Source organism: Salmo trutta, chromosome 1 (genome assembly GCF_901001165.1).
Source record: "Salmo trutta chromosome 1, fSalTru1.1, whole genome shotgun sequence".
Classification (NCBI taxonomy): Eukaryota; Metazoa; Chordata; class Actinopteri; order Salmoniformes; family Salmonidae; genus Salmo; species Salmo trutta.
Window position 1 is genome coordinate 80,094,102 of NC_042957.1, and position 25,728 is coordinate 80,119,829.

General features: G+C 43.1%; 2 protein-coding genes across 2 annotated transcripts; both read left to right on the forward strand.

The window, feature by feature from the left end:
• The first annotated feature begins 1,256 nt into the window (after positions 1-1,256).
• On the forward strand, positions 1,257-9,018 carry LOC115173486 (mpv17-like protein). Its single transcript, XM_029732004.1, has 4 exons — positions 1,257-2,518; positions 5,298-5,368; positions 6,583-6,612; positions 8,560-9,018. The coding sequence occupies exons 1-4, from the start codon at positions 2,197-2,199 to the stop codon at positions 8,791-8,793; spliced, it is 657 nt and encodes a 218-aa protein (XP_029587864.1). The 5' UTR covers positions 1,257-2,196; the 3' UTR covers positions 8,794-9,018.
• An 11,224-nt stretch (positions 9,019-20,242) lies between these two features.
• On the forward strand, positions 20,243-21,496 carry LOC115172081 (circumsporozoite protein-like). Its single transcript, XM_029729660.1, has 2 exons — positions 20,243-20,423; positions 20,472-21,496. Exons 1-2 carry the CDS (start codon positions 20,416-20,418, stop codon positions 21,418-21,420), a joined length of 957 nt encoding a protein of 318 aa, XP_029585520.1. The 5' UTR covers positions 20,243-20,415; the 3' UTR covers positions 21,421-21,496.
• Positions 21,497-25,728: the final 4,232 nt, after the last annotated feature.

The window sequence follows — 25,728 nt, forward strand, 5'->3', positions numbered from 1 at the left end:
TGCGCGATTTTATTGTTTGGACATTTTATCATCGCCAAAATATGCATGTGATTGAGAATACATGTCCTGCAGTAGACCTAAGTGGCTGAATCATGTGTAGACTTTACCATGAAATGCTTACTTACAAGCCCTTAACCAACAGTGCAGTTCAAGAAGAGTTAAGAATAGATTTACCAAATAAACAAAAGTAAAAAATATATAAAAAAGTAACAATAACATAACAATAACGAGGTTATGTACAGGGGGTACTGGTACTGAGTCAGTGTGTGGGGGTACAGGTCAGTTGAGGTAATTTGTACATGTAGGTAGGGGTGAAGTGACTATGCATAGACAATAAATGGCAGGAAGCTTGGCCCCAGTGATGTACTGGGCCATATGCACTACCCTCTGTAGCGACCTTACGGTCAGATGCGGAGCAGTTGCCATACCAGGCGGTGATGCAACCGGTCAGGATGCTCTCGATGGTGCTTATTATGGTATGAAAATAGCATACAGTTCAGTCTACATTTGTTTTACTAGTAGTCAAGAAAACAGCTAAATTAGCTTTAAAAAAAACGAATAAAACAACATCTCACAACACAACCCCTCTCCCCTACATATTAACGTTTTAAAATGTTTGTCAATCGTTAAGTATTTTTGTCTGTAATGTCTTTTTCGTTATGTGTCGGAACCCAGGAAGACTAGCCATTGGAGTCGGCTAATGGGGATCCCAATAAAATCTCTATCTAAAAACATAATAATATACAGTATATAGCCACATGAACAGCCATGTCTCTGTCTGTATACCGTTTCAAGACCACCTCCTAGTGGTGATAGACAGCCATGTTTCTGTCTGTATACCGTTTCAAGACCACCCATCGATGATAGTTAGGCAAAGACACTGCATTTATTTGAGCTCTAAGGTTTTATAAATCAAACTGTTGTCCAAACTTGTCATCATTGGTTAAAGCATGTCAGACAGAAACTCTCTTAGAAAACAACAAATTGGTATGCTTATCCAATGAAAATAATAAAAAAGTTGGTTTTAAATGTTGATTGCTCTGTGTTAGTTGTTCTATGTGTGCGCGCGATAGAGAGAGAGAGAGATTTGAAATGTATATATTCCTTTAGAACTTTTGTGAGTGTAATGATTACTTTTCATTTTTGATTGTTTACTCACTTGCTTTGGCAATGTAAATATATGTTTCCCATGCCCAAAAAAAATCTATGAGAGAGAGAGAGAGAGAGAGAGAGAGAGAGCCGTGCGTAAAAGTACCCGCCGGCCACCATACATGCGTGTAAAAGTGAAGTGCAGTGTCCAGTGCTCGCAGCTTCACAGATTAACAACACATTTGATTGGTCTAAAAACTAACCCGGGTCATTGAGATTTGTGGAGTTGTTGAAGCGCGCTATAAATCTGAGCGCCTCACGGGACAATCCTCTAGATTAACGGTTGACGCACAGGATGGATTTCGTAGATAGCAACCTGATACTGTACGGTACTGGTCGGTATACAGGGACGGGTTGATCTAGAATGGACCAATGAAATGCTTTAAATGTAACGTATCGATGGATTTCGCTACTCTTCCATTATCAAATGAGTCCGTTGTTATAAGGATAGAATGTGTGTAGTCCTAACGGTTAATGAGGCTAGATGAGCTATGACCGGAGAGCTAAATACGGACCTTTCCCGTTTGGATTCCAAAATGAAGAGACCCAACGGAATGGTGGCAGATTCGGTGCGTTACAACACTGTCTTGTGGGACCTTTTGTGATGGAGCCGTTTTACTTTCTCACTAAAACAAGCAGATCTAAGAATGCGTAACAGTACTTTAATGGTTGGAAGTAACGTCTAAACCTTTTGGCTAATATTAATGTATTTTCGGGTTCTGCTTGCTCACTAACATCAGATAACAATGTCAGGTATACAAGCGTAGACTACATTTAGCTGGCATGCCAAGTGTGTGAATAGGAGGAACTTTAAAATATCTATCCCGCCATTGTGCCCTTGGGTAGGTCACTTAACCTATAACCTGCTCCAGGGCCGCTGTTCTGCCACTGACCGACCGGTGCCTCTCTCAACCTGTGTGTTTCTTCACCTCGGACGATTTGGAAAGGCAGAGGACAACTTTCCTTTTGAAGTTTCACCCCAACAATGGACTAACTACACAATTATATTCTACTCTGTTGTGTTGTCGTAGAACACTTCAGTTCAAAATGAACGTGTTGAAAATGAGGAAAGCCGTATTAAAAGAAGCGGTTAAACGGTTCCCATGGCTAGCCAACGTTACTCTGTATGGCTGCCTGTTTGCCGGCGGCGACTTCGTTCATCAGATGATCGCACAAAGAGAAGAGATGGACTGGAAACACACCAGAAATGTTGCCATAGTGGCCATCAGCTTCCATGGAAACTTTAATTATTTCTGGTTGCGCGCTTTGGAGAGCCGTTTCCCAGGAAAATCTCCCGGAATGCTTTTCCGCAAACTGCTCCTGGACCAAAGTTTTGCATCACCCTTGGCAACGAGTGTCTTCTACACAGGTAACGTGCATTTTACTGTGGAAAGTTTAATAGAAGTGTATCTATTGTAGCCTACAACAATTTTCGAATTTTCTACAGTGGCCTACATAGAATTACCTTATATATAGAAACAGACCAATGCGTCATGTCCATTGGGTAATAGGCCCAGGCTAGGCTACTCTCCTATAGCCTAACCCTATAGCCTTATAGCCTAACCCTATAGCCTTATAGCCTAACCCTATAGCCTAACCCTATAGCCTAACCCTATAACCCTATAGCCTAACTCTATAGCCTAACCCTATAGCCTAACCCTATAGCCTAACCCTATAGCCCAACCCTATAGCCTAACCCTATAGCCTAACCCTATAGCCTTATAGCCTAACCCTATAGCCTAACCCTATAGCCTAACCCTATAGCCTAACCCTATAGCCTTATAGCATAACCCTATAGCCTAACCCTATAGCCTTATAGCCTAACCCTATAGCCTTATAGCCTAACCCTATAGCCTAACCCTATAGCCTTATAGCCTAACCCTATAGCCTAACCCTATAGCCTAATCCTATAACCCTATAGCCTAACCCTATAGCCTAACTCTATAGCCTTATAGCCTAACCCTATAGCCTAACCCTATAGCCTAATCCTATAACCCTATAGCCTAACCCTATAGCCTAATCCAATAACCCTATAGCCTTATAGCCTAACCCTATAGCCTAACCCTATAGCCTTATAGCCTAACCCTATAGCCTTATAGCCTAACCCTATAGCCTAACCCTATAGCCTTATAGCCTAACCCTATAGCCTTATAGCCTAACCCTATAGCCTTATAGCCTAACCCTATAGCCTAACCCTATAGCCTAACCCTATAGCCTAACCCTATAGCCTAACCCTATAGCCCAACCCTATAGCCTAACCCTATAGCCTAACCCTATAGCCTAACCCTATAGCCTTATAGCCTAACCCTATAGCCTAACCCTATAGCCTTATAGCCTAACCCTATAGCCTTATAGCCTAACCCTATAGCCTTATAGCCCAACCCTATAGCCTAACCCTATAGCCTTATAGCCTAACCCTATAGCCTAACCCTATAGCCTAACCCTATAGCCTTATAGCCTAACCCTATAGCCTAATCCTATAACCCTATAGCCTAACTCTATAGCCTAACCCTATAGCCTAACCCTATAGCCCAACCCTATAGCCTAACCCTATAGCCTTATAGCCTAACCCTATAGCCTAATCCTATAACCCTATAGCCTAACTCTATAGCCTAACCCTATAGCCTAACCCTATAGCCTAACCCTATAGCCCAACCCTATAGCCCAACCCTATAGCCTAACCCTATAGCCTAACCCTATAGCCTTATAGCCTAACCCTATAGCCTAACCCTATAGCCTTATAGCATAACCCTATAGCCTTATAGCCTAACCCTATAGCCTAACCCTATAGCCTAACCCTATAGCCTTATAGCCTAACCCTATAGCCTAACCCTATAGCCTTATAGCCTAACCCTATAGCCTAACCCTATAGCCTAACCCTATAGCCTTATAGCCTAACCCTATAGCCTAATCCTATAACCCTATAGCCTAACTCTATAGCCTTATAGCCTAACCCTATAGCCTAACCCTATAGCCTAATCCTATAACCCTATAGCCTAACCCTATAGCCTAATCCTATAACCCTATAGCCTTATAGCCTAACCCTATAGCCTAACCCTATAGCCTAACCCTATAGCCTAACCCTATAGCCTAACCCTATAGCCTAACCCTATAGCCCAACCCTATAGCCTAACCCTATAGCCTAACCCTATAGCCTTATAGCCTAACCCTATAGCCTAACCCTATAGCCTTATAGCCTAACCCTATAGCCTTATAGCCTAACCCTATAGCCTTATAGCCCAACCCTATAGCCTAACCCTATAGCCTAACCCTATAGCCTAACCCTATAGCCTAACCCTATAGCCTTATAGCCTAACCCTATAGCCTAATCCTATAACCCTATAGCCTAACTCTATAGCCTAACCCTATAGCCTAACCCTATAGCCTAACCCTATAGCCTTATAGCCTAACCCTATAGCCTTATAGCATAACCCTATAGCCTTATAGCCTAACCCTATAGCCTAACCCTATAGCCTAACACTATAGCCTAACCCTATAGCCTTATAGCCTAACCCTATAGCCTAACCCTATAGCCTTATAGCCTAACCCTATAGCCTAACCCTATAGCCTTATAGCCTAACCCTATAGCCTTATAGCCTAACCCTATAGCCTAACCCTATAGCCTAACCCTATAGCCTAATCCTATAACCCTATAGCCTAACCCTATAGCCTAATCCTATAACCCTATAGCCTTATAGCCTAACCCTATAGCCTAACCCTATAGCCTAACCCTATAGCCTTATAGCCTAACCCTATAGCCTAACCCTATAACCCTATAGCCTTATAGCCTAACCCTATAGCCTAACCCTATAGCCTAACCCTATAGCCTTATAGCCTAACCCTATAGCCTAATCCTATAACCCTATAGCCTAACCCTATAGCCTAACCCTATAGCCTAGCCTTATAGCCTAACCCTATAGCCTTATAGCCTAACCCTATAGCCTAACCCTATAGCCTAACCCTATAGCCTGACCCTATAGCCTAACCTTGGATGTGTGTATTTGTAAATGCTTATTGTGATGAACGGACTGCAGTGTTCTAACGTGTACTCGTTCAAAAGGTCATGTGCAAATGCACGAGGTTTGAGTGATGCGTGAAATGGTCACAAGTGTGACCTACAGTTTGTACTCTCTCCTCTTCTTCTGCAGGAGTGAGCTTCTTGGAGAATAAAGACGATGTCTTGGAGGACTGGAGAGAAAAGTTCCTCAACACGTACAAGGTAAGATGAAATCAGAACGAACCGGAACCGACCGAGAGGCCGGCCGGCCCACGCATACAGACAGAGAAGGAAAGTCACCTTCCGCCTGCCTGGTGTGAGCTCACCCCCTATTAACCCAGATTATGGCACCGCTTTTGCGCAGCAATGGGCAGGCGGCCAGGGATACTGCAATGCATGACTATTACTGCCAGTGGAAAACAAATAACGAGCAGCTCTGGACATATAGAGAGGGGTGCTGCTGGAAGAAGTCCCATTGATCTGAGTGGTAGGAATACAGCTCTGGACATATAGAGAGGGGTGCTGCTGGAAGAAGTCCCATTGATCTGAGTGGTAGGAATACAGCTCTGGACATATAGAGAGGGGTGCTGCTGGAAGAAGTCCCATTGGTCTGAGTGGTAGGAATACAGCTCTGGACATATAGAGAGGGGTGCTGCTGGAAGAAGTCCCATTGATCTGAGTGGTAGGAATACAGCTCTGGACATATAGAGAGGGGTGCTGCTGGAAGGTCCCATTGATCTGAGTGGTAGGAATACAGCTCTGGACATATAGAGAGGGGTGCTGCTGGAAGAAGTCCCATTGATCTGAGTGGTAGGAATACAGCTCTGGACATATAGAGAGGGGTGCTGCTGGAAGAAGTCCCATTGATCTGAGTGGTAGGAATACAGCTCTGGACATATAGAGAGGGGTGCTGCTGGAAGAAGTCCCATTGATCTGAGTGGTAGGAATACAGCTCTAGACATATAGAGAGGGGTGCTGCTGGAAGAAGTCTCTGATTGTTAAACGAGTGGAAAATCAAGCTTTATTTAAAGTGCTTTATTATCACAGTCTGACAATCCACTTTATAAAGGAAATACAGACAGAGAGATAAACTCAACAGGCATAGATACGGATGGACGGACAGACAGGCGGACAGACAGGCAGACAGGAGGACAGACAGGTGGACAGACAGGCAGACAGGAGGACAGACAGGCGAACAGACAGGTGGACAGACAGGCGGACAGACAGGTGGACAGACAGACAGGCGGACAGACAGGTGGACAGACAGGCGGACAGACAGGCGGACAGACAGACAGGAAGACATAAATGAGAGGCAGACAGACCAGACCTGCTAGTCAGTTTATGATGTGAAGTATCTGTGCTAGATCGGAGCTCTTGGAATACCGTATTTGACTTGGTTTGATTATTAACATGTTTCTTGTCTCTTTGAATTTCAGACTGGACTCATGTACTGGCCTTTCATGCAGGTAAATGATAAGGATGCTATTGATAGACAGTGTATCACTGTCCTGTAAATATCCCAGTGTATTGATGATAAACTATATTGTGTGAAGACATAACGTCATGCTCTGAAATGTCCCCACCAACTAATACACATGCAGAGGAATTTACTATAAACATCCGGTTGAGCCTGTGCTGTGTCAATACAGTACTGTCACACACACACACACACACACACACACACACACACACACACACACACACACACACAGTTCTATTTCAGTATGATGTTTATTTACTGTTAGAGATAACCATCTTCTGTTGAAGTGATGATCTGATGTCATAACATGGTGCTGGAATTTTTTATGTTTGTGCTGTTCTAATAACTAATGTCTGTGTTCTATTCATGTTCTGTTCTAATAACTAATGTCTGTGTTCTATTCATGTTCTGTTCTAATAACTAATGTCTGTTCTATTGATGTGCTGTTCTAATAACTAATGTCTGTGTTCTATTCATGTTCTGTTCTAATAACTCATGTCTGTGTTCTATTCATGTTCTGTTCTAATAACTAATGTCTGTGTTCTATTCATGTTCTGTTCTAATAACTAATGTCTGTGTTCTATTCATGTGCTGTTCTAATAACTAATATCTGTTCTATTCATGTGCTGTTCTAATAACTAATGTCTGTTCTATTCATGTGCTGTTCTAATAACTAATGTCTGTGTTCTATTCATGTTCTGTTCTAATAACTAATGTCTGTGTTCTATTCATGTGCTGTTCTAATAACTAATATCTGTTCTATTCATGTGCTGTTCTAATAACTAATGTCTGTTCTATTCATGTGCTGTTCTAATAACTAATGTCTGTGTTCTATTCATGTTCTGTTCTAATAACTAATGTCTGTGTTCTATTCATGTTCTGTTCTAATAACGAATATCTGTGTTCTATTCATGTGCTGTTCTAATAACTAATGTCTGTGTTCTATTCATGTGCTGTTCTAATAACTAATGGCTGTGTTCATGCAAGTGACTGACTGAACGAATCCTCACTATCTGTAGCTGCAATTTGTCAGTACGCCCAGACCTTGTTTTGAGAACTAAAGATATCTCTGTTTCAAGGTCTCAGCTTAGAGAGAAGAAGCCTGGTGAGGTGTTGGTCTGTCACATGTTATGAACCAGTATTGGTCTGTCACATGTTATGAACCAGTATTGGTCTGTCACATGTTATGAACCAGTATTGGTCTGTCACATGTTATGAACCAGTATTGATCTGTCACATGTTATGAACCAGTATTGGTCTGTCACATGTTATGAACCAGTATTGGTCTGTCACATGTTATGTACCAGTATTGGTCTGTCACATGTTATGAACCAGTATTGGTCTGTCACATGTTATGAACCAGTATTGGTCTGTCACATGTTATGAACCAGTATTGGTCTGTCACATGTTATGAACCAGTATTGATCTGTCACATGAATGAAACAAAACGGTAATGATTAATTAATAATGCTAAATAATGCAAATATAACATGTCTGTGTATGGCTGTATATAAGACAACAGCTGGGACTGCCCCAGCAGAGCTCCTGATTGACATGTGTACTATGGTGCATTGAGTTGGTTGGAACCTCTCCAGCACACTGACAATAAACACTGATTCATTTAAGATTGACTTCTGGTTTCCCTGATGGAAATTTCCACGACATGGTGGTGAATTTCCACAACAATTGTTATAACACACACACACACACACACACACCTGTCAGTCAGTGGTGCATGTGCAGTGTGCTGTAATACAATACTAGTGTTCTTTTCTGATGCACTTCAAACTGACACCTGTTTTTATCTCCCCCTTCCTCTCTGTCACCCTCTTCTACCCCCTTCACCCCCTCCCTCTTCACCCCTACCTCTGCTTCTCCCTCCCTCTTCACCCCCTCCCTTTCCTTCCCCCTCCCTCCTTCCCTCCCTCCCTAGTTCCTAAACTTCATCCTGATGCCTCTGTACCTGAGGACAGTCTTCATGGGCTGCTGTGCGTTCCTGTGGGCCACCTTCCTGTGTTTCTCCCGGCAGAGCGGGGACGGTACAGCCAGCGTGGCCCTCGCCTTCGTCCTGTATCCCAAACAGAGGCTGCAGGCTGCCCGGGAGGCCCACCTCGCACGCAAGAAACAGACAGAAGAGGAAGAACAGCAGCAGAGCACTGACAACTAACTGAATTGGTTCAATGAGATTCGATTCAATTCAGGAAACAGAAGAGGACCTGAGCACTGAAAACTGAACTGCTAAAATGTTATTTGAAATGAATTTCAACAAAACGTTGTTATATCTCCCTGTCTTTAAGGGCAACAAGACAAGGAACGAGGGCATGGTTAGAGGGTGAGGACACAACGTCATCATGTGAGGCCAGGCCAGGCTCTCACACCTTACAAAAAAACACAGTGAGAACTTAATCAGTTGGATTGAATATAACTTTATTGATATCCTCAGGGGCAAGGATGAGTGAATATAACTTTATTGATCTCCTCAGAGGCAAGGAGTAGTGAATATACCTGTATTGATATCCTCAAGGGCAAGGAGGAGCGAATATAACTTTATTGATATCCTCAGAGGAAAGGAGTAGTGAATATACCTGTATTGATATCCTCAAGGGCAAGGAGGAGTGAATATAACTTTATTGATATCCTCAAGGGCAAGGAGGAGTGAATATACCTGTATTGATATCCTCAGGGGCAAGGAGGAGGCATTGTTGGAGCACAGTTATATCATTTAAGCCTACTGTACATATACATTCATCTAATACTATACCAGCAACATGTACAGTGGGCCTAATACCTCCATCTAATACTATACCAGCAACATGTACAGTGGGCCTAATACCTCCATCTAATACTATACCAGCAACATGTACAGTGGGCCTAATATCTCCATCTAATACTATACCAGCAACATGTACAGTGGGCCTAATACCTCCATCTAATACTATACCAGCAACATGTACAGTGGGCCTAATACCTCCATCTAATACTATACCAGCAACATGTACAGTGGGCCTAATACATCCATCTAATACTATACCAGCAGCACGTACAGTGGGCCTAATACCTCCATCTAATACTATACCAGCAACATGTACAGTGGGCCTAATACCTCCATCTAATACTATACCAGCAGCACGTACAGTGGGCCTAATACCTCCATCTAATACTATACCAGCAGCACGTACAGTGGGCCTAATACATCCATCTAATACTATACCAGCAGCACGTACAGTGGGCCTAATACCTCCATCTAATACTATACCAGCAGCACGTACAGTGGGCCTACATTACAAACGTTACATCACTGATTCAATTCAACACAACTTTATCAATCCCGTCAAAGGCAACCCAGAAAGCATAGTCGGATACGGAACACATTACTTACAGACATTCAGACTGTACAGGTGTAGAAGTGCAATACATTACGTGAAACAGAACAAGTTACTCTGAGACGCTTGATACATACATGTACGGCCCCTGAAGTTGTTTGTAAGACAAACATGTTGGATGGATGAGAGAGGAGGTGTTAGATGTTGTGATTACAGGGATGTTCCTCAGGGAGAGGAGGTGTTAGATGTGATTTGCAGGGATGTTCCTCAGGGAGAGGAGGTGTTAGATGTTGTGATTACAGGGATGTTCCTCAGGGAGAGGAGGTGTTAGATGTGATTTGCAGGGATGTTCCTCAGGGAGAGCAGGTGTTAGATGTGATTTGCAGGGATGTTCCTCAGGGCGAGGAGGTGTTAGATGTTGTGATTACAGGGATGTTCCTCAGGGCGAGGAGGTGTTAGATGTTGTGATTACAGGGATGTTCCTCAGGGAGAGGAGGTGTTAGATGTTGTGATTACATGGATGTTCCTCAGGGAGAGGAGGTGTTAGATGTTGTGATTACAGGGATGTTCCTCAGGGAGAGGAGGTGTTAGATGTTGTGATTACAGGGATGTTCCTCAGGGAGAGGAGGTGTTAGATGTTGTGATTACAGGGATGTTCCTCAGGGAGAGGTGGTGTTAGATGTTGTGATTACAGGGATGTTCCTCAGGGAGAGGTGGTGTTAGATGTTATTTGCAGAGAGGTTCTTCAGGGAGAGGTGGTGTTAGATGTGATTTGCAGAGAAGTTCTTCAGGGTGTGTATTTGATGTTCATGTATAAATGTAAAATGTGTTTATTCTATGCTCTCAATTTCTATGTCCCATCAGTTGTGCCTTCTGTTGGTAACAATAGCCCTTCATGTTCTGGTCTAGATTTAGTTAGTTCTTACTCAGAGAAACGGTGTTTTTGTGTGTGTGTGTGTGTATATATATATATATATATATATTTATACAGAACCAGTCAAAAGTTTGGACACACCTATTCATTCAAGGGTTTTTCTTTATTTTTACTATTTTCTACGTTGTAGAATAATAATGTAGACATCAAAACTATGAAATAACCCATTTGGAATCATGTAGTAACCAAAAAAGTGTTAACAAATCTAAATATATTTTATATTTTTGATTCTTCAAAGTAGCTACCCTTTGCCTTGATGACAGCTTTGCACACTCTTGGCATTCTCTCAACCAGCTTCACCTGGAATGCTTTTCCAACTGTCTTGAAGGAGTTCCCACATTTGCTGAGCACTTGTTGGCTACTTTCCTTCACTCTGCTGTCCAACTCATCCCAAACCACCTCAATTGGGTTGAGAGTGGATGATTGTGGAGGCCAGGCTCTGATGCAGCACTCCATCACTCTCCTTCTTGGTCAAATAGCCCTTACACAGCCTGGAGGTGTGTTGGGTCCTGTTGAAAAACAAATGATAGTCCCACTAAGCGCAAACCAGATGGGATGGCGTATCGCTGCAGAATGCTGTGGTAGCCATGCTGGTTAAGTGTGCCTTTAAATCACTGTCGTTTCTCTTTGCTTATTTGAGCTGTTCTTGCCATAATATGGACTTGGTCTTTTACCAAATCGGGCTATCTTCTGTATACCACCCCTACCTTGTCACAACACAACGGATTGGCTCAAACGCATTAAGAAGGAAAGAAATTCCACAAATTAACTTTTAACAAGGCACACCTGTTAATTGAAATACATTGCAGGTGACTACCTCATCAAGCTGGTTGAGAGAATGCCAAGTGTGTTCAAAGCTTTCATCAAGGCAAAGGGTGGCAACTTCGAAGAATCTGTTTAATTTGTTTAACACTACATTGGTTACTACATGATACCATATGTGCTATTTCATAGTTTTATGTCTTCACTATTATTCTACAATGTGGAAAAATAGCAAAATAAAAACCGTAGAATGAGTAGGTGTGTCCCAACTGTTGACTGGTACTGCTCAAGTGTTGTATAACTAGTCTTCCAGATTGACCATCGAAGGATAAAGTGCTATCCTGTCCTGTTACTTGAATTGTCTATTTATTTATTTTAACCTACTAGGTCGCCATCAACCCCGTTACCTTATAACATACATATATATCCATGAACAACATACCATTAGGGCTGCAAAATACCCACAATTCCTAGGTTTTCCCAGAAATACCCATTGGAGGATTCCCAGATTTCCTCCTTATTCCTTGCCAATTCTAGTTTTTGTTTTTCCAAACCTGGGAATCTGGGAAAGTTTCAGGAATTTTGCATCCCATCAAGGTACTGAAGATCTGCAACATTCTTTACTTAAGTCAAACCTTACTGTAGAATTTTCCCAAAATTCCCAGGTTTTCCACAAATCCCGACTGAAATATTCCTGGAATCTGAAGGGTATAAGCAAGAAATCCAGGGATACTCTTACCCGGATTTCTGGAAATTTTGTTTAACCCTACTGTATAATCTACTTAAGAGGTGTTAATATTACAAATATTGTACTCAACATTACCTACCTGTGTTTACTGTTTCATAGAACAGTTGTGTTATGGCATACATTGAATGAATAGATGGAGAAATAAAATCCAAGGTCAAGTCATACCTCCTTTTCTTTGCCTCTTAAAGTAGCAGTTATCAAGTTAGTAGAGATACTTACTGTACAGACAGAGGTGTATTAGCCTCAAACCTCATAGGCTAAGATCAGGATTCAAATGATCGTGCTTTGTCAGCTATGCGCCAGTAAAAATGAATTTCTCAATGAGCTGATGTACGTAGAGTTTATCATTAATGCGGTCTCCGTGACAAGGGAACGTTGCCTTTAAAAGATACAATGCTGACAAAGAGCAGGCGGATTACATCCTAGACTAAATATTCTATCCTCCAAATACTATTACCATATTATTCCAATGGAATACATTATGGAGAACTACGACTTGCATGTACAGTGTAGACACAAAGGACATTAACATAATTATATATACAGTGAGGGAATAAAGTAATAATAATATACAAATAATAACACAAGGAATAAATACACAATGATTAATAATAACTTGGTTATATACACTGGTTACCAGTACCAAGTCAATGATAACTTGGTTACAGTGAGGGGAAAAAGTATTTGATCCCCTGCTGATTTTGTACATTTGCCCACTGAAAAAGAAATGATCAATCTATAATTTTAATGGTAGGTTTATTTGAACAGTGAGAGACAGAATAACAACAAAAAAATCCAGAAAAACACATGTCAAAAATGTTATAAAATGATTTGCATTTTAATGAGGGAAATAAGTATTTGACCACTCTGCAAAACATGACTTAGTACTTGGTGGCAAAACCCTTGTTGGCAATCACAGAGGTCAGACGTTTCTTGTAGTTAGCCACCAGGTTTGCACACATGTCAGGAGGGATTTTGTCCCACTCCTCTTTGCAGATCTTCAAGTCATTAAGGTTTCAAGGCTGACGTTTGGCAACTCGAACCTTCAGCTCCCTCCACAGATTTTCTATGGGATTAAGGTCTGGAGACTGGCTAGGCCACTCCAGGACCTTAATGTGCTTCTTCTTGAGCCACTCCTTTGTTGCCTTGGCCGTGTGTTTTTGGTCATTGTCATGCTGGAATACCCATCCACGACCCATTTTCAATGCCCTGGCTGAGGGAAGGAGGTTCTCACCCAAGATTTGACGGTACATGGCCCCGTCCATCGTCCCTTTGATGCGGTGGAAGTTGTCCTGTCCCCTTAGCAGAAAAACACCCCCAAAGCATGTTTCCACCTCCATGTTTGACGGTGGGGATGGTGTTCTTGGGATCATAGGCAGCATTCCTCCTCCTCCAAATATGGCGAGTTGAGTTGATGCCAAAGAGCTCCATTTTGGTCTCATCTGACCACAACACTTTCACCCAGTTGTCCTCTGAATCATTCAGATGTTCATTGGCAAACTTCAGACGGGCATGTATATGTGCTTTCTTGAGCAGGGGGACCTTGCGGGCGCTGCAGGATTTCAGTCCTTCACGGCGTCGTGTGTTACCAATTGTTTTCTTGGTGACTATGGTCCCAGCTGCCTTGAGATCATTGACAAGATCCTCCCGTGTAGTTCTGGGCTGATTCCTCACCGTTCTCATGATCATTGCAACTCCACGAGGTGAGATCTTGCATGGAGCCCCAGGCCGAGGGAGATTGACAGTTCTTTTGTGTTTCTTCCATTTGCGAATAATCGCACCATCTGTTGTCACCTCACCAAGCTGCTTGGCGATGGTCTTGTAGCCCATTCCAGCCTTGTGTAGGTCTACAATCTTGTCCCTGACATCCTTGGAGAGCTCTTTGGTCTTGGCCATGGTGGAGAGTTTGGAATCTGATTGATTGATTGCTTCTGTGGACAGGTGTCTTTTATACAGGTAACAAGGTGAGATTAGGAGCACTCCCTTCAAGAGTGTGCTCCTAATCTCAGCTCGTTACCTGTATAAAAGACACCTGGGAGCCAGAAATCTTTCTGATTGAGAGGGGGTCAAATACTTATTTCCCTCATTAAAAGGCAAATCAATTTATAACATTTTTGACATGCGTTTTTCTGGATTTTTTTGTTGTTATTCTGTCTCTCACTGTTCAAATAAACCTACCATTAAAATTATAGACTGATCAATTTTTTGTCAGTGGGCAAACGTACAAAATCAGCAGGGCATCAAATACTTTTTTCCCCTCACTGTATATTTTAGCATATGTCAGAACAAGCAATCAGTGTGAGAGTGTTGACTAATGCTGTGCATCTTGTTACTAAACTCAGCAAAAAAAGAAACGTACTCTCACTGTCAACTGCGTTTATATTCAGCAAACTTACCATGTGTAAATATTTGTGTGAACATAAGATTCAACAAGACATAAACTGAACAAGTTCCACAGACATGTGACTAACAGAAATTGAATAATGTGTCCCTGAACAAAAGGGGGGGGGGGTCAAAATCAAAGTAACAGTCAGTATCTGGTGTGGCCACCAGCTGCATTAAGTACTGCAGTGCATCTTCTCCTCATGGACTGCACCAGATTTGACAGTTCTTGCTGTGAGATGTTACCCCACTCTTCCACCAAGGCACCTGCAAGTTCCCGGACATTTCTGGGGGGAATGTCCCTAGCCCTCACCCTCCGATCCAACAGGTCCCAGACGTGCTCAATGGGATTGAGATCCGGGCTCTTCGCTGGCCATGGCAGAACACTGACATTCCTGTCTTGCAGGAAATCACGCACAGAATGAGCAGTATGGCTGGTGGCATTGTCATGCTGGAGGGTCATGTCAGGATGAGCCTGCAGGAAGGGTACCACATGAGGGAGGAGGATGTCTTCCCTGTAACGCACAGCGTTGAGATTGCCTGCAATGACAACAAGCTCAGTCCGATGATGCTGTGACACACCGCCCCAGACCATGACGGACCCTACAGGGTGTAAGGTGTGTAATGTTATGTAAGGCTCATTCCTTCGATGATAAATGCAAATCTGACCATCACCCCTGGTGAGACTAAACCGCGACTCGTCAGTGAAGAGCACTTTTTGCCAGTCCTGTCTGGTCCAGCGACGGTGGGTTTGTGCCCATAGGCAACGTTGTTGCCAGTGAGGTCCTGCCTTACAACAGGCCTACAAGCCCTCAGTCCAGCCTCTCTCAGCCTATTGCGGACAGTCTGAGCACTGATCGAGGGATTGTGCGTTCCTGGTGTAACTCGGGCAGTTGCTGTTGCCATCCTGTACCTTTCCCGCAGGTGTGATGTTCGGATGTACCGATCCTGTGCAGGTGTTGTTACACGTGGTCTGCCACTGCGAGGACGATCAGCTGTCCATCCTGTCCGTCTCACAGTACGGACATTGCAATTTATTGCCCTGGCCACATTTGCAGTCCTCATGCCTCCTTGCAGCATGCCTAAGGCACATTCACGCAGATGAGCAGGGACCCTGGGCATCTTTCTGTTGGTGTTTTTCAGAGTCAGTAGAAAGGCCTCTTTCGTGTCCTAAGTTTTCATAACTGTGACCTTAGTTGCCTTCCGTCTGTAAGCTGTTAGTGTCTTAACGACCGTTCCACAGGTGCATGTTCATTAATTGTTTATGGTTCATTGAACAAGCATGGGAAACAGTGTTTAAACCCTTCACAATTAAGATCTGTGAAGGTATTTGGATTTTTATGAATTATCTTTGAAAGACAGGGTCCTGAAAAAGGGACGTTTCTTTATTTGCTGAGTTTATAACATGGTGTAGTAGTCGGCAGAGTGAAGGCTCACCATAACTATAACATGGTGTAGTAGTCGGCAGAGTGAAGGCTCACCATAACATGGTGTAGTAGTCGGCAGAGTGAAGGCTCATCATAACATGGTGTAGTAGTCGGCAGAGTGAAGGCTCACCATAACATGGTGTAGTAGTCGGCAGAGTGAAGGCTCACCATAACATGGTGTAGTAGTCGGCAGAGTGAAGGCTCACCATAACATGGTGTAGTAGTCGACAGAGTGAAGGCTCACCATAACTATAACATGGTGTAGTAGTCGGCAGAGTGAAGGATCACCATAACATGGTGTAGTAGTCGGCAGAGTGAAGGCTCATCATAACTATAACATGGTGTAGGAGTCGGCAAAGTGAAGGTTCACCATAACATGGTATAGTAGTCGGCAGAGTGAAGGCTCACCATAACATGGTGTAGTAGTCGGCAGAGTGAAGGCTCACCATAACATGGTGTAGTAGTCGGCAGAGTGAAGGCTCACCATAACATGGTGTAGTAGTCGGCAGAGTGAAGGCTCACCATAACTATAACATGGTGTAGTAGTTGGCAGAGTGAAGGCTCACCATAACATGGTTTTGGAGTCGGCAGAGTGAAGGCTCACCATAACTATAACATGGTGTAGTAGTCGGCAGAGTGAAGGCTCACCATAACATGGTGTAGTAGTCGGCAGAGTGAAGGTTCACCATAACTATAACATGGTGTAGTAGTCGGCAGAGTGAAGGCTCACCATAACATGGTGTAGTAGTCGGCAGAGTGAAGGTTCACCATAACTATAACATGGTGTAGTAGTCGGCAGAGTGAAGGTTCACCATAACTATAACATGGTGTAGTAGTCGGCAGAGTGAAGGCTCACCATAACATGGTGTAGTAGTCGGCAGAGTGAAGGCTCACCATAACTATAACATGGTGTAGTAGTTGGCAGAGTGAAGGTTCACCATAACATGGTTTTGGAGTCGGCAGAGTGAAGGCTCACCATAACTATAACATGGTGTAGTAGTCGGCAGAGTGAAGGCTCACCATAACATGGTTTTGGAGTCGGCAGAGTGAAGGCTCACCATAACTATAACATGGTGTAGTAGTCGGCAGAGTGAAGGCTCACCATAACATGGTGTAGTAGTCTGCAGAGTGAAGGCTCACCATAACATGGTGTAGTAGTCTGCAGAGTGAAGGCTCACCATAACATGGTGTAGTAGTCGGCAGAGTGAAGGCTCACCATAACATGGTGTAGTAGTCGGCAGAGTGAAGGCTCACCATAACTATAACATGGTGTAGTAGTCGGCAGAGTGAAGGCTCACCATAACATGGTGTAGTAGTCAGTGTTTCCCAATCCTGGTCCTTGGGAACCATTTTTGCACCAGCACTAACACACCTGATTGAAATAATAAAAAGCTCGATGATGAGTTGATTAGTTAAGTGTATTGGTGCTCGGGGAAAACCCCTTTGGGTCCCTAAGACCAGAATTGGGAACCACTGGTGTAGCATGTTGGCTGGAGTACATCAGTGACATTCACCTTCACTGAGATGTAAAGCAAACTGTCATTGTGAGACAGACTAATCTCGTGCTCTGTTGGCGAAGACTGTTGTCAGTTGACTCTGAGTGGTGTGTGATGTTGTCCATTAGGTCCAACGTTGTGAGTTACAGCTCTGCTTGGCGTAAGCCTGGTCCCAGATCTGGTTCAGATTTGGCCTACTCCTCCGTTGTCATCGTTGGCATGACAACTCCAGGAGGAGTTGGCAGAAGAGCGGAAGCAGACTGCCACCCAGGCTATCTTGGGGTGGAACACAATGTACTCTGACAGTGGTGCCACTGCCTTGACCTGGATAGATCACACAGTCAGGGTGCTGCGGAGTAGGAGGCAGTCAAAGGGCGATGAATGAAGTGGACAGCAGAGCCATATATTTAGAAAAGCTCAGCCAGCTTTTAAAGAATTTTGAACATTGATCTAAATGTTAGACATCCAGTTATATAGTATTGTTTAAATATTCCATGTGAAATGTTAACGGGGAACCAACATGGCTGCCTTAGAATATTGTGGTGTCGTGTAAAGGCTACGTCAATGTCCCAACTCTAAATGTCTCTGATGGTCACTAATGGGAGTCTTGTTACAGTGTGTTCCCAGTCCTCACATTGTTTCAATAAACCACACAGGAGCATCAATCAATCAATGTGCAGTGTTCTTTTATCTTGTGTTATTGGAATCCCCGGCAACCCAGTAATCTGAGCCCTTAGTGTGGTGGACGTGAAGCTAAAGCTAAAGCTTCATTTTGACCTCAACTGCTCTCGTACTGAAGGTCACTGTGTGCATCCAAAATGGCACCCAGGACCAGGACCCAGGTCTAAAGTAGTGCACTATGTAGGGAATAGGGTGCTAAGGACCTGGTCAAAAGTAGTGCACTATGTAGGGAATAGGGTGCCAAGGACCTGGTCAAAAGTAGTGCACTATGTAGGGAATAGGGTGCCAAGGACCTGGTCTAAAGTAGTGCACTATGTAGGGAATAGGGTGCCAAGGACCTGGTCAAAAGTAGTGCACTATGTAGGGAATAGGGTGCCAAGGACCTGGTCTAAAGTAGTCCACTATGTAAATGTTTTATTTTACCTTCATTTAACTAGGCAAGTCAGTTCAGAACAAATTCTTATTTTCAATGACGGCCTAGGAACAGTGGGTTAACTGCCTCGTTCAGGGGCAGAACGACAGATTTGTACCTTGTCAGCTCGGGGATTTGACCTTGCATCCTTTCGGTTGCTAGTCTAACGCTCTAACCACTAGGCTACGCTTCCGCCATGCAGGCTATGCGTCTGTGATTGACAGGTGAAGACAGACACTGATCTGTTTAATCTGCTGTTGATGGTGATGCCACATGGTGGCCCAGACCAGACTTCATGGTTTACTGTGGTGTAAACATCATCTATTCTATTCAGAGAGAGAGAGCAGATCCTGTAGATTTCTCTTGGTGTGTGTGTGTGTGAGTGAGTGAGCGAGAACAGCGTGGGGCCCTGCCTGCTGATAGTTAGCGTGTGGATTAACCAGGATCACATTGGTAATCTCTGAAGGCACAAAGTCACCCAGACATCACTGCTTGGCTGACCTCCGACCCCTGGAAAAGAAAGTATTTGAACTCACAGAACATGGCTGGGCCCTGTCCAGAAACAGCCCCTAACCCCTCTACCCATGGCCTAACCACTTCATGTAGTTCTGAAAGGACTGGATAGCTGTCAGCAGGTTGGTCTTAACCCTGACTTCCATTTATGTCACATTTTCATTTAGTCTCCCGGTGACATCAATGCATGACTGAGTTATGGCTTAGGCCTCTGGGCTGTTTGTGTTGTTTCTGGACAGGGCCCTGGAGAAGGCCTACGGTCTACTCTCTATGGCTTAGGCCTCTGGGCTGTTTGTGTTGTTTCTGGACAGGGCCCTGGAGAAGGCCTACGGTCTACTCTCTATGGCTTAGGCCTCTGGGCTGTTTGTGTTGTTTCTGGACAGGGCCCTGGAGAAGGCCTACGGTCTACTCTCTATGGCTTAGGCCTCTGGGCTGTTTGTGTTGTTTCTGGACAGGGCCCTGGAGAAGGCCTACTGTCTACTCTCTGCCGACATGGAGAATGCAATACTGCTCATCTGAAACTGTCCCAATGAATGCATCGACATTTGGATTTTATAATTTGTTGTTGTTTCAAAGCAAAGTGTGTTTTGACTATAATGATGATCCAAGTGTGTTTTGACTATAATGATGATCCAAGTGTGTTTTGACTATAATGATGACCCATGTGCGATTCGTAAAAAATGTGGAAATGCCTTGGTCATAACATGAGTAACACATTTTTTTATGGTGGTTTGTGGAAAGATGCCCATTGTATAAATAGATAAACAGTGGGTCAAATAAAGTGATTTAAAGTTTAAAGGTATTTGAGAGTTCTCATTATTTCATTGAAATGGTCAAAAATAATCTTGACAGAACGCTATATTCCATTTTAACTGTAGTTTCTTTCATTCAGCTACAGGTGGAGACATCTGCCAAAACTAAACAGGCATGCAGTCTCCGCACTGTCCCCAAACAGTTTCAACAATATGTTTAGGCATGCAGTCTCCGCACTGTCCCCAAACAGTTTCAACAATATGTTTAGGCATGCAGTCTCCGCACTGTCCCCAAACAGTTTCAACAATACGTTTTGGCATGCAGTCCCTTCACCATCAGCAAAAAAAAATATTGGGATATGTTTTGGCATGCAGTATTCTCACTGTACCCTAACAGTTCCAGCAATATGTTTAGGCATGCAGTATTCTCACTGTACCCTAACAGTTCCAGCAATATGTTTAGGCATGCAGTATTCTCACTGTACCCTAACAGTTCCAGCAATATGTTAAGGCATGCAGTATTCTCACTGTCCCCTAACAGTTCCAGCAATATGTTTAGGCATGCAGTATTCTCACTGTACCCTAACAGTTCCAGCAATATGTTTAGGCATGCAGTATTCTCACTGTACCCTAACAGTTCCAGCAATATGTTTAGGCATGCAGTATTCTCACTGTACCCTAACAGTTCCAGCAATATGTTTAGGCATGCAGTATTCTCACTGTACCCTAACAGTTCCAGCAATATGTTTAGGCATGCAGTATTCTCACTGTACCCTAACAGTTCCAGCAATATGTTTAGGCATGCAGTCTCCTCACTGTCCCCTAACAGTTCCAGCAATATGTTTAGGCATGCAGTATTCTCACTGTACCCTAACAGTTCCAGCAATATGTTTAGGCATGCAGTATTCTCACTGTACCCTAACAGTTCCAGCAATATGTTTAGGCATGCAGTATTCTCACTGTACCCTAACAGTTCCAGCAATATGTTTAGGCATGCAGTATTCTCACTGTACCCTAACAGTTCCAGCAATATGTTTAGGCATGCAGTCTCCTCACTGTCCCCTAACAGTTCCAGCAATATGTTTAGGCATGCAGTATTCTCACTGTACCCTAACAGTTCCAGCAATATGTTTAGGCATGCAGTCTCCTCACTGTCCCCTAACAGTTCCAGCAATATGTTTAGGCATGCAGTATTCTCACTGTACCCTAACAGTTCCAGCAATATGTTTAGGCATGCAGTCTCCTCACTGTCCCCTAACAGTTCCAGCAATATGTTTAGGCATGCAGTATTCTCACTGTACCCTAACAGTTCCAGCAATATGTTTCGGCATGCATGGTCTCATATGTCATTGACAACACATTGATAGGCAAAGATCATTGCATAACCACAACCTGTCTATTTTCTAGCCCACATCTTCCGAGATAGTGACTGAAATATTCTGGGCTGCTTTTAAAAATGGACAGGCTAGGCTCAATACAAAACGGACAGGCTCGGCTCATAACAAAACGGACAGGCTAGGCTCATACCAAAACGGACAGGCTAGGCTCATACCAAAACGGACAGGCTAGGCTCATAACAAAACGGACAGGCTAGGCTCATAACAAAACGGACAGGCTAGGCTCATAACAAAACGGACAGGCTAGGCTCATAACAAAACGGACAGGCTAGGCTCATAACAAAACGGACAGGCTAGGCTCATAACAAAACGGACAGGCTCATAACAAAACGGACAGGCTCATAACAAAACGGACAGGACAGGCTCATAACAAAACGGACAGGCTAGGCTCATAACAAAACGGACAGGCTAGGCTCATAACAAAACGGACAGGCTAGGCTCATAACAAAACGGACAGGCTAGGCTCATAACAAAACGGACAGGCTAGGCTCATAACAAAACGGACAGGCTAGGCTCATAACAAAACGGACAGGCTAGGCTCATAACAAAACGGACAGGCTATGCTCATAACAAAACGGGTAGGTGTGCTAGAAGAGTATTCCAGTGATCACATTGAGGCCTAAAATAAATAAAAAAGTAACTTTATTACCTAAAGATCTAGGATCAGATTTAATCCCAATCACTAGTCATCAATAAATAGCCTGATGAAAAATTATCTTATGGTACCAGTGAATCGGTCGTCACTAGTTAACACACCACAAGGCCCATCTACCAGACCAATCAGATGGTGTGTGTTGAGACGTATGCCGATGTGGTGGCGTTATCCCGTGTTCACGTGCTAGTCGGAACTAGGAAAGTCTGAAATTTACCACTTCCTATGTTCAACGCAGCACATGTATTTAAACATTTTTTTTTTTAACCTTTAACTAGGTAAGTCAGTTAAGAACAAATTCTTATTTTCAATGACGGCCTAGGAACAGTGGGTTAACTGCCTTGTTCAGGGGCAGAATGACAGATTTGACCTCGTCTGCAACATTTCGGTTACTAGTCCAACGCTCTAACCACTAGGCTACCTGCCGCTTCAACTACATCACTTAGCAAGTCGCCATTTCCGAGTTGACTAGTTCCGACTAGCACGTGAACAAGGCAATACTGATGGTATGTTTACATGGCAGGTTAAGATTACCTCATTCTCCTAACCTGCCACGTTGATTAAGAAAAGTTGGTTACATCCAAAACGTCTCGCACAACTAACTTAATTGGGTTGTATCACTTTCCTCATTTATTTTGGAATCCACCACTTTAAACATCATTTGCATGATGATGCACGAGTGGAGAATTTCATACAAGCACATTTTTCATCCACATTCCCTCTCGTCATTTACATATGATCTTTATCAAAAGTGACAGAGCGAGAACAAAGGAGTTGAGCAAAATCCAATTGAGAAGCTCAATGATTTGGTTATTTATTAGCTATAATAAAACCAACTGCGGCCCGTTCTAAATGCAAAATGGTAATCGGCTGTCTTATTCCAGCCTGGTCTCAAAGACGTAACATAGTACGTCGAAATCCAGGACACTCAAATTAGTACAATCAGAAAGTGTTCAGAACCCTTGACTTTACACATTGTTACTTTACAGCCTTATTCGAAAGTTGACTAAATAGTTTCCCCCCCCTCATCAATCCACACACAACCCCATAATGACAGAACAAAAACAGGTTTAGAAAGGTTGGCTAAATGTATTAATAAAAAACTGAAATATCAGGCCACTCTACCATAAAGGCCTGATTGGTGGAGTGCTGCAGAGATGGTTGTCATTCTGGAAGGTTCTCCCATCTCCACAGAGGAACTCTGGAGCTCTGTCAGAGTGACCATCGGGTTCTTGATCACCTCCCTGACCAAGGCCGTTCCCCCCCGATTGCTCAGTTTGGCCGGGCGGCCAGCTCTAGGAGGAGTCTTGATGGTTCCAAACTTCTCCATTTAAGAATGATGGAGGCCACTGTTCTTGGGTACCTTCAATGCTTCAGACATGTTTTGGTATCTTTCCCCAGACCCGTGCCTCGACACAATCCTGTCTCGGAGCTCTACGGACAATTCCTTTGACCTCATGTCTTGGTTTTTGCTCTGACATGCACTGTTAACTGTAGGACCTTATATAGACAGGTGTGTGCCTTTCCAAATCATGTCCAATCAATTGAATTTACCACAGCTGGACTCCAATCAAGTTGTAGAAACATCTCAAGGATGATCAATGGAAACAAGATACACCTAAACTCAATTTCAAGTCTCATCACAAAGGGTCTGAATACTTATGCAAATAAGGTATGTTTTAGATTTTTTCCCCATAAATTAGCAAAAATTTATAAAAACCTGTTTTCGCTTTGTCATTAGGGGGTATGGTGTGTAGATTGATTAACATTTAATTTAATCCATTTTAGAATAAGGCTGTAATGTAACAAAATGTGTTAAAAGGGAAGGGGTCTGAACACACTAAGTTACGTTTGATATGGTTACTTAAGTCAGGTGGATGGGTAGGTGTATAACACAAACAACCCAAAGGTTGCGAGTTTGAATTTCATCATGGACAACTTTAGCATTTTAGCTACTTTGCAACTACTTAGCATGTTAGCTAACCCTTCCCCTAACCTTAACCCTTCCCCTAACCTAACCCCTAGCCTGGCTAACAATACCCACCTAGCTTGAATTTGTAACATAGCATACTTTTTGCAAATTCATAAAATATAATATTAATTGTACTTCGTAAGATATCATACAGAATGGGTGATGGACACCCCCAGATTAATATATACCATACAAAACAAATACTAAGTGGAGTATCTCGGATTTACGTACAGAATAATACCACATGCTCTGAGACCAGGTTGCTCATTCAGGGAAAGGGAATACTTAGTTGTAAAACCAAAATGTGTCTTCAGCATTTAACCCAACCCCTCAATCAGACTGCAAGCTTGTCATACCCTGTTACTGTAATTGGACACATACATACATACATACATACATACATACATACATACATACATACATACATACATACATACATACATACATACATACATACATACATACATACGTGTGTGTGTCCAATTACAGTAACAGGGTTGACCTTTTTAAATCAGACAATTTCAAAATATAAATTTCTTTGAAACTGTACATTTTACTTGTAGATTTTGAAAACAAAAATCGAAAATCAAGATGTACCAGTGTGTGTGTGTGTGTATACATACATATTTGTCACATGCGTCAAATACAACAGGTGTAGACTTAACCGTGAAATGCTTACAGCCCTTCCCAACAACGCAAAGTTAAAAACAAATGCGGGGATTGTAACAAGAGGAATAGAATACACAATAATGAAGCAATATACAGGGAGTACCAGATCAATATGCAGCTATATACAGGAAGTACCAGTACCAGATCAATATGCAGCTATATACAGGGCGTACCAGATCAATGTGGAGCTATATACAGGGAGTACCAGTACCAGATCAATGTGGAGCTATACACAGGGAGTACCAGTACCAGATCAATGTGGAGCTATATACAGGAAGTACCAGTACCAGATCAATGTGCAGCTATATACAGGGAGTACCAGTACCAGATCAATGTGGAGCTATATACAGGAAGTACCAGTACCAGATCAATATGCAGCTATATACAGGGAGTACCAGAACACCGTGGAGCTATATACAGGGAGTACCAGTACCAGATCAATGTGGAGCTATACACAGGGAGTACCAGTACCAGATCAATGTGGAGCTATATACAGGAAGTACCAGTACCAGATCAATATGCAGCTATATACAGGGAGTACCAGATCAATGTGGAGCTATATACAGGGAGTACCAGTACCAGATCAATGTGGAGCTATATACAGGAAGTACCAGTACTAGATCAATGTGGAGCTATATACAGGGAGTACCAGTACCAGATCAATATGGAGCTATATACAGGGAGTACCAGATCACTGTGGAGCTATATACAGGGTGTACCAGTACCAGATCAATGTGGAGCTATATACAGGGAGTACCAGTACCAGATCAATGTGCAGCTGGATACAGGGAGTACCAGATCACTGTGGAGCTATATACAGGGAGTACCAGATCAATGTGGAGCTATATACAGGGAGTACCAGAACACCGTGGAGCTATATACAGGGTGTACCAGTACCAGATCAATGTGGAGCTATATACAGGGTGTACCAGTACCAGATCAATGTGGAGCTATATACAGGGAGTACCAGTACCAGATCAAT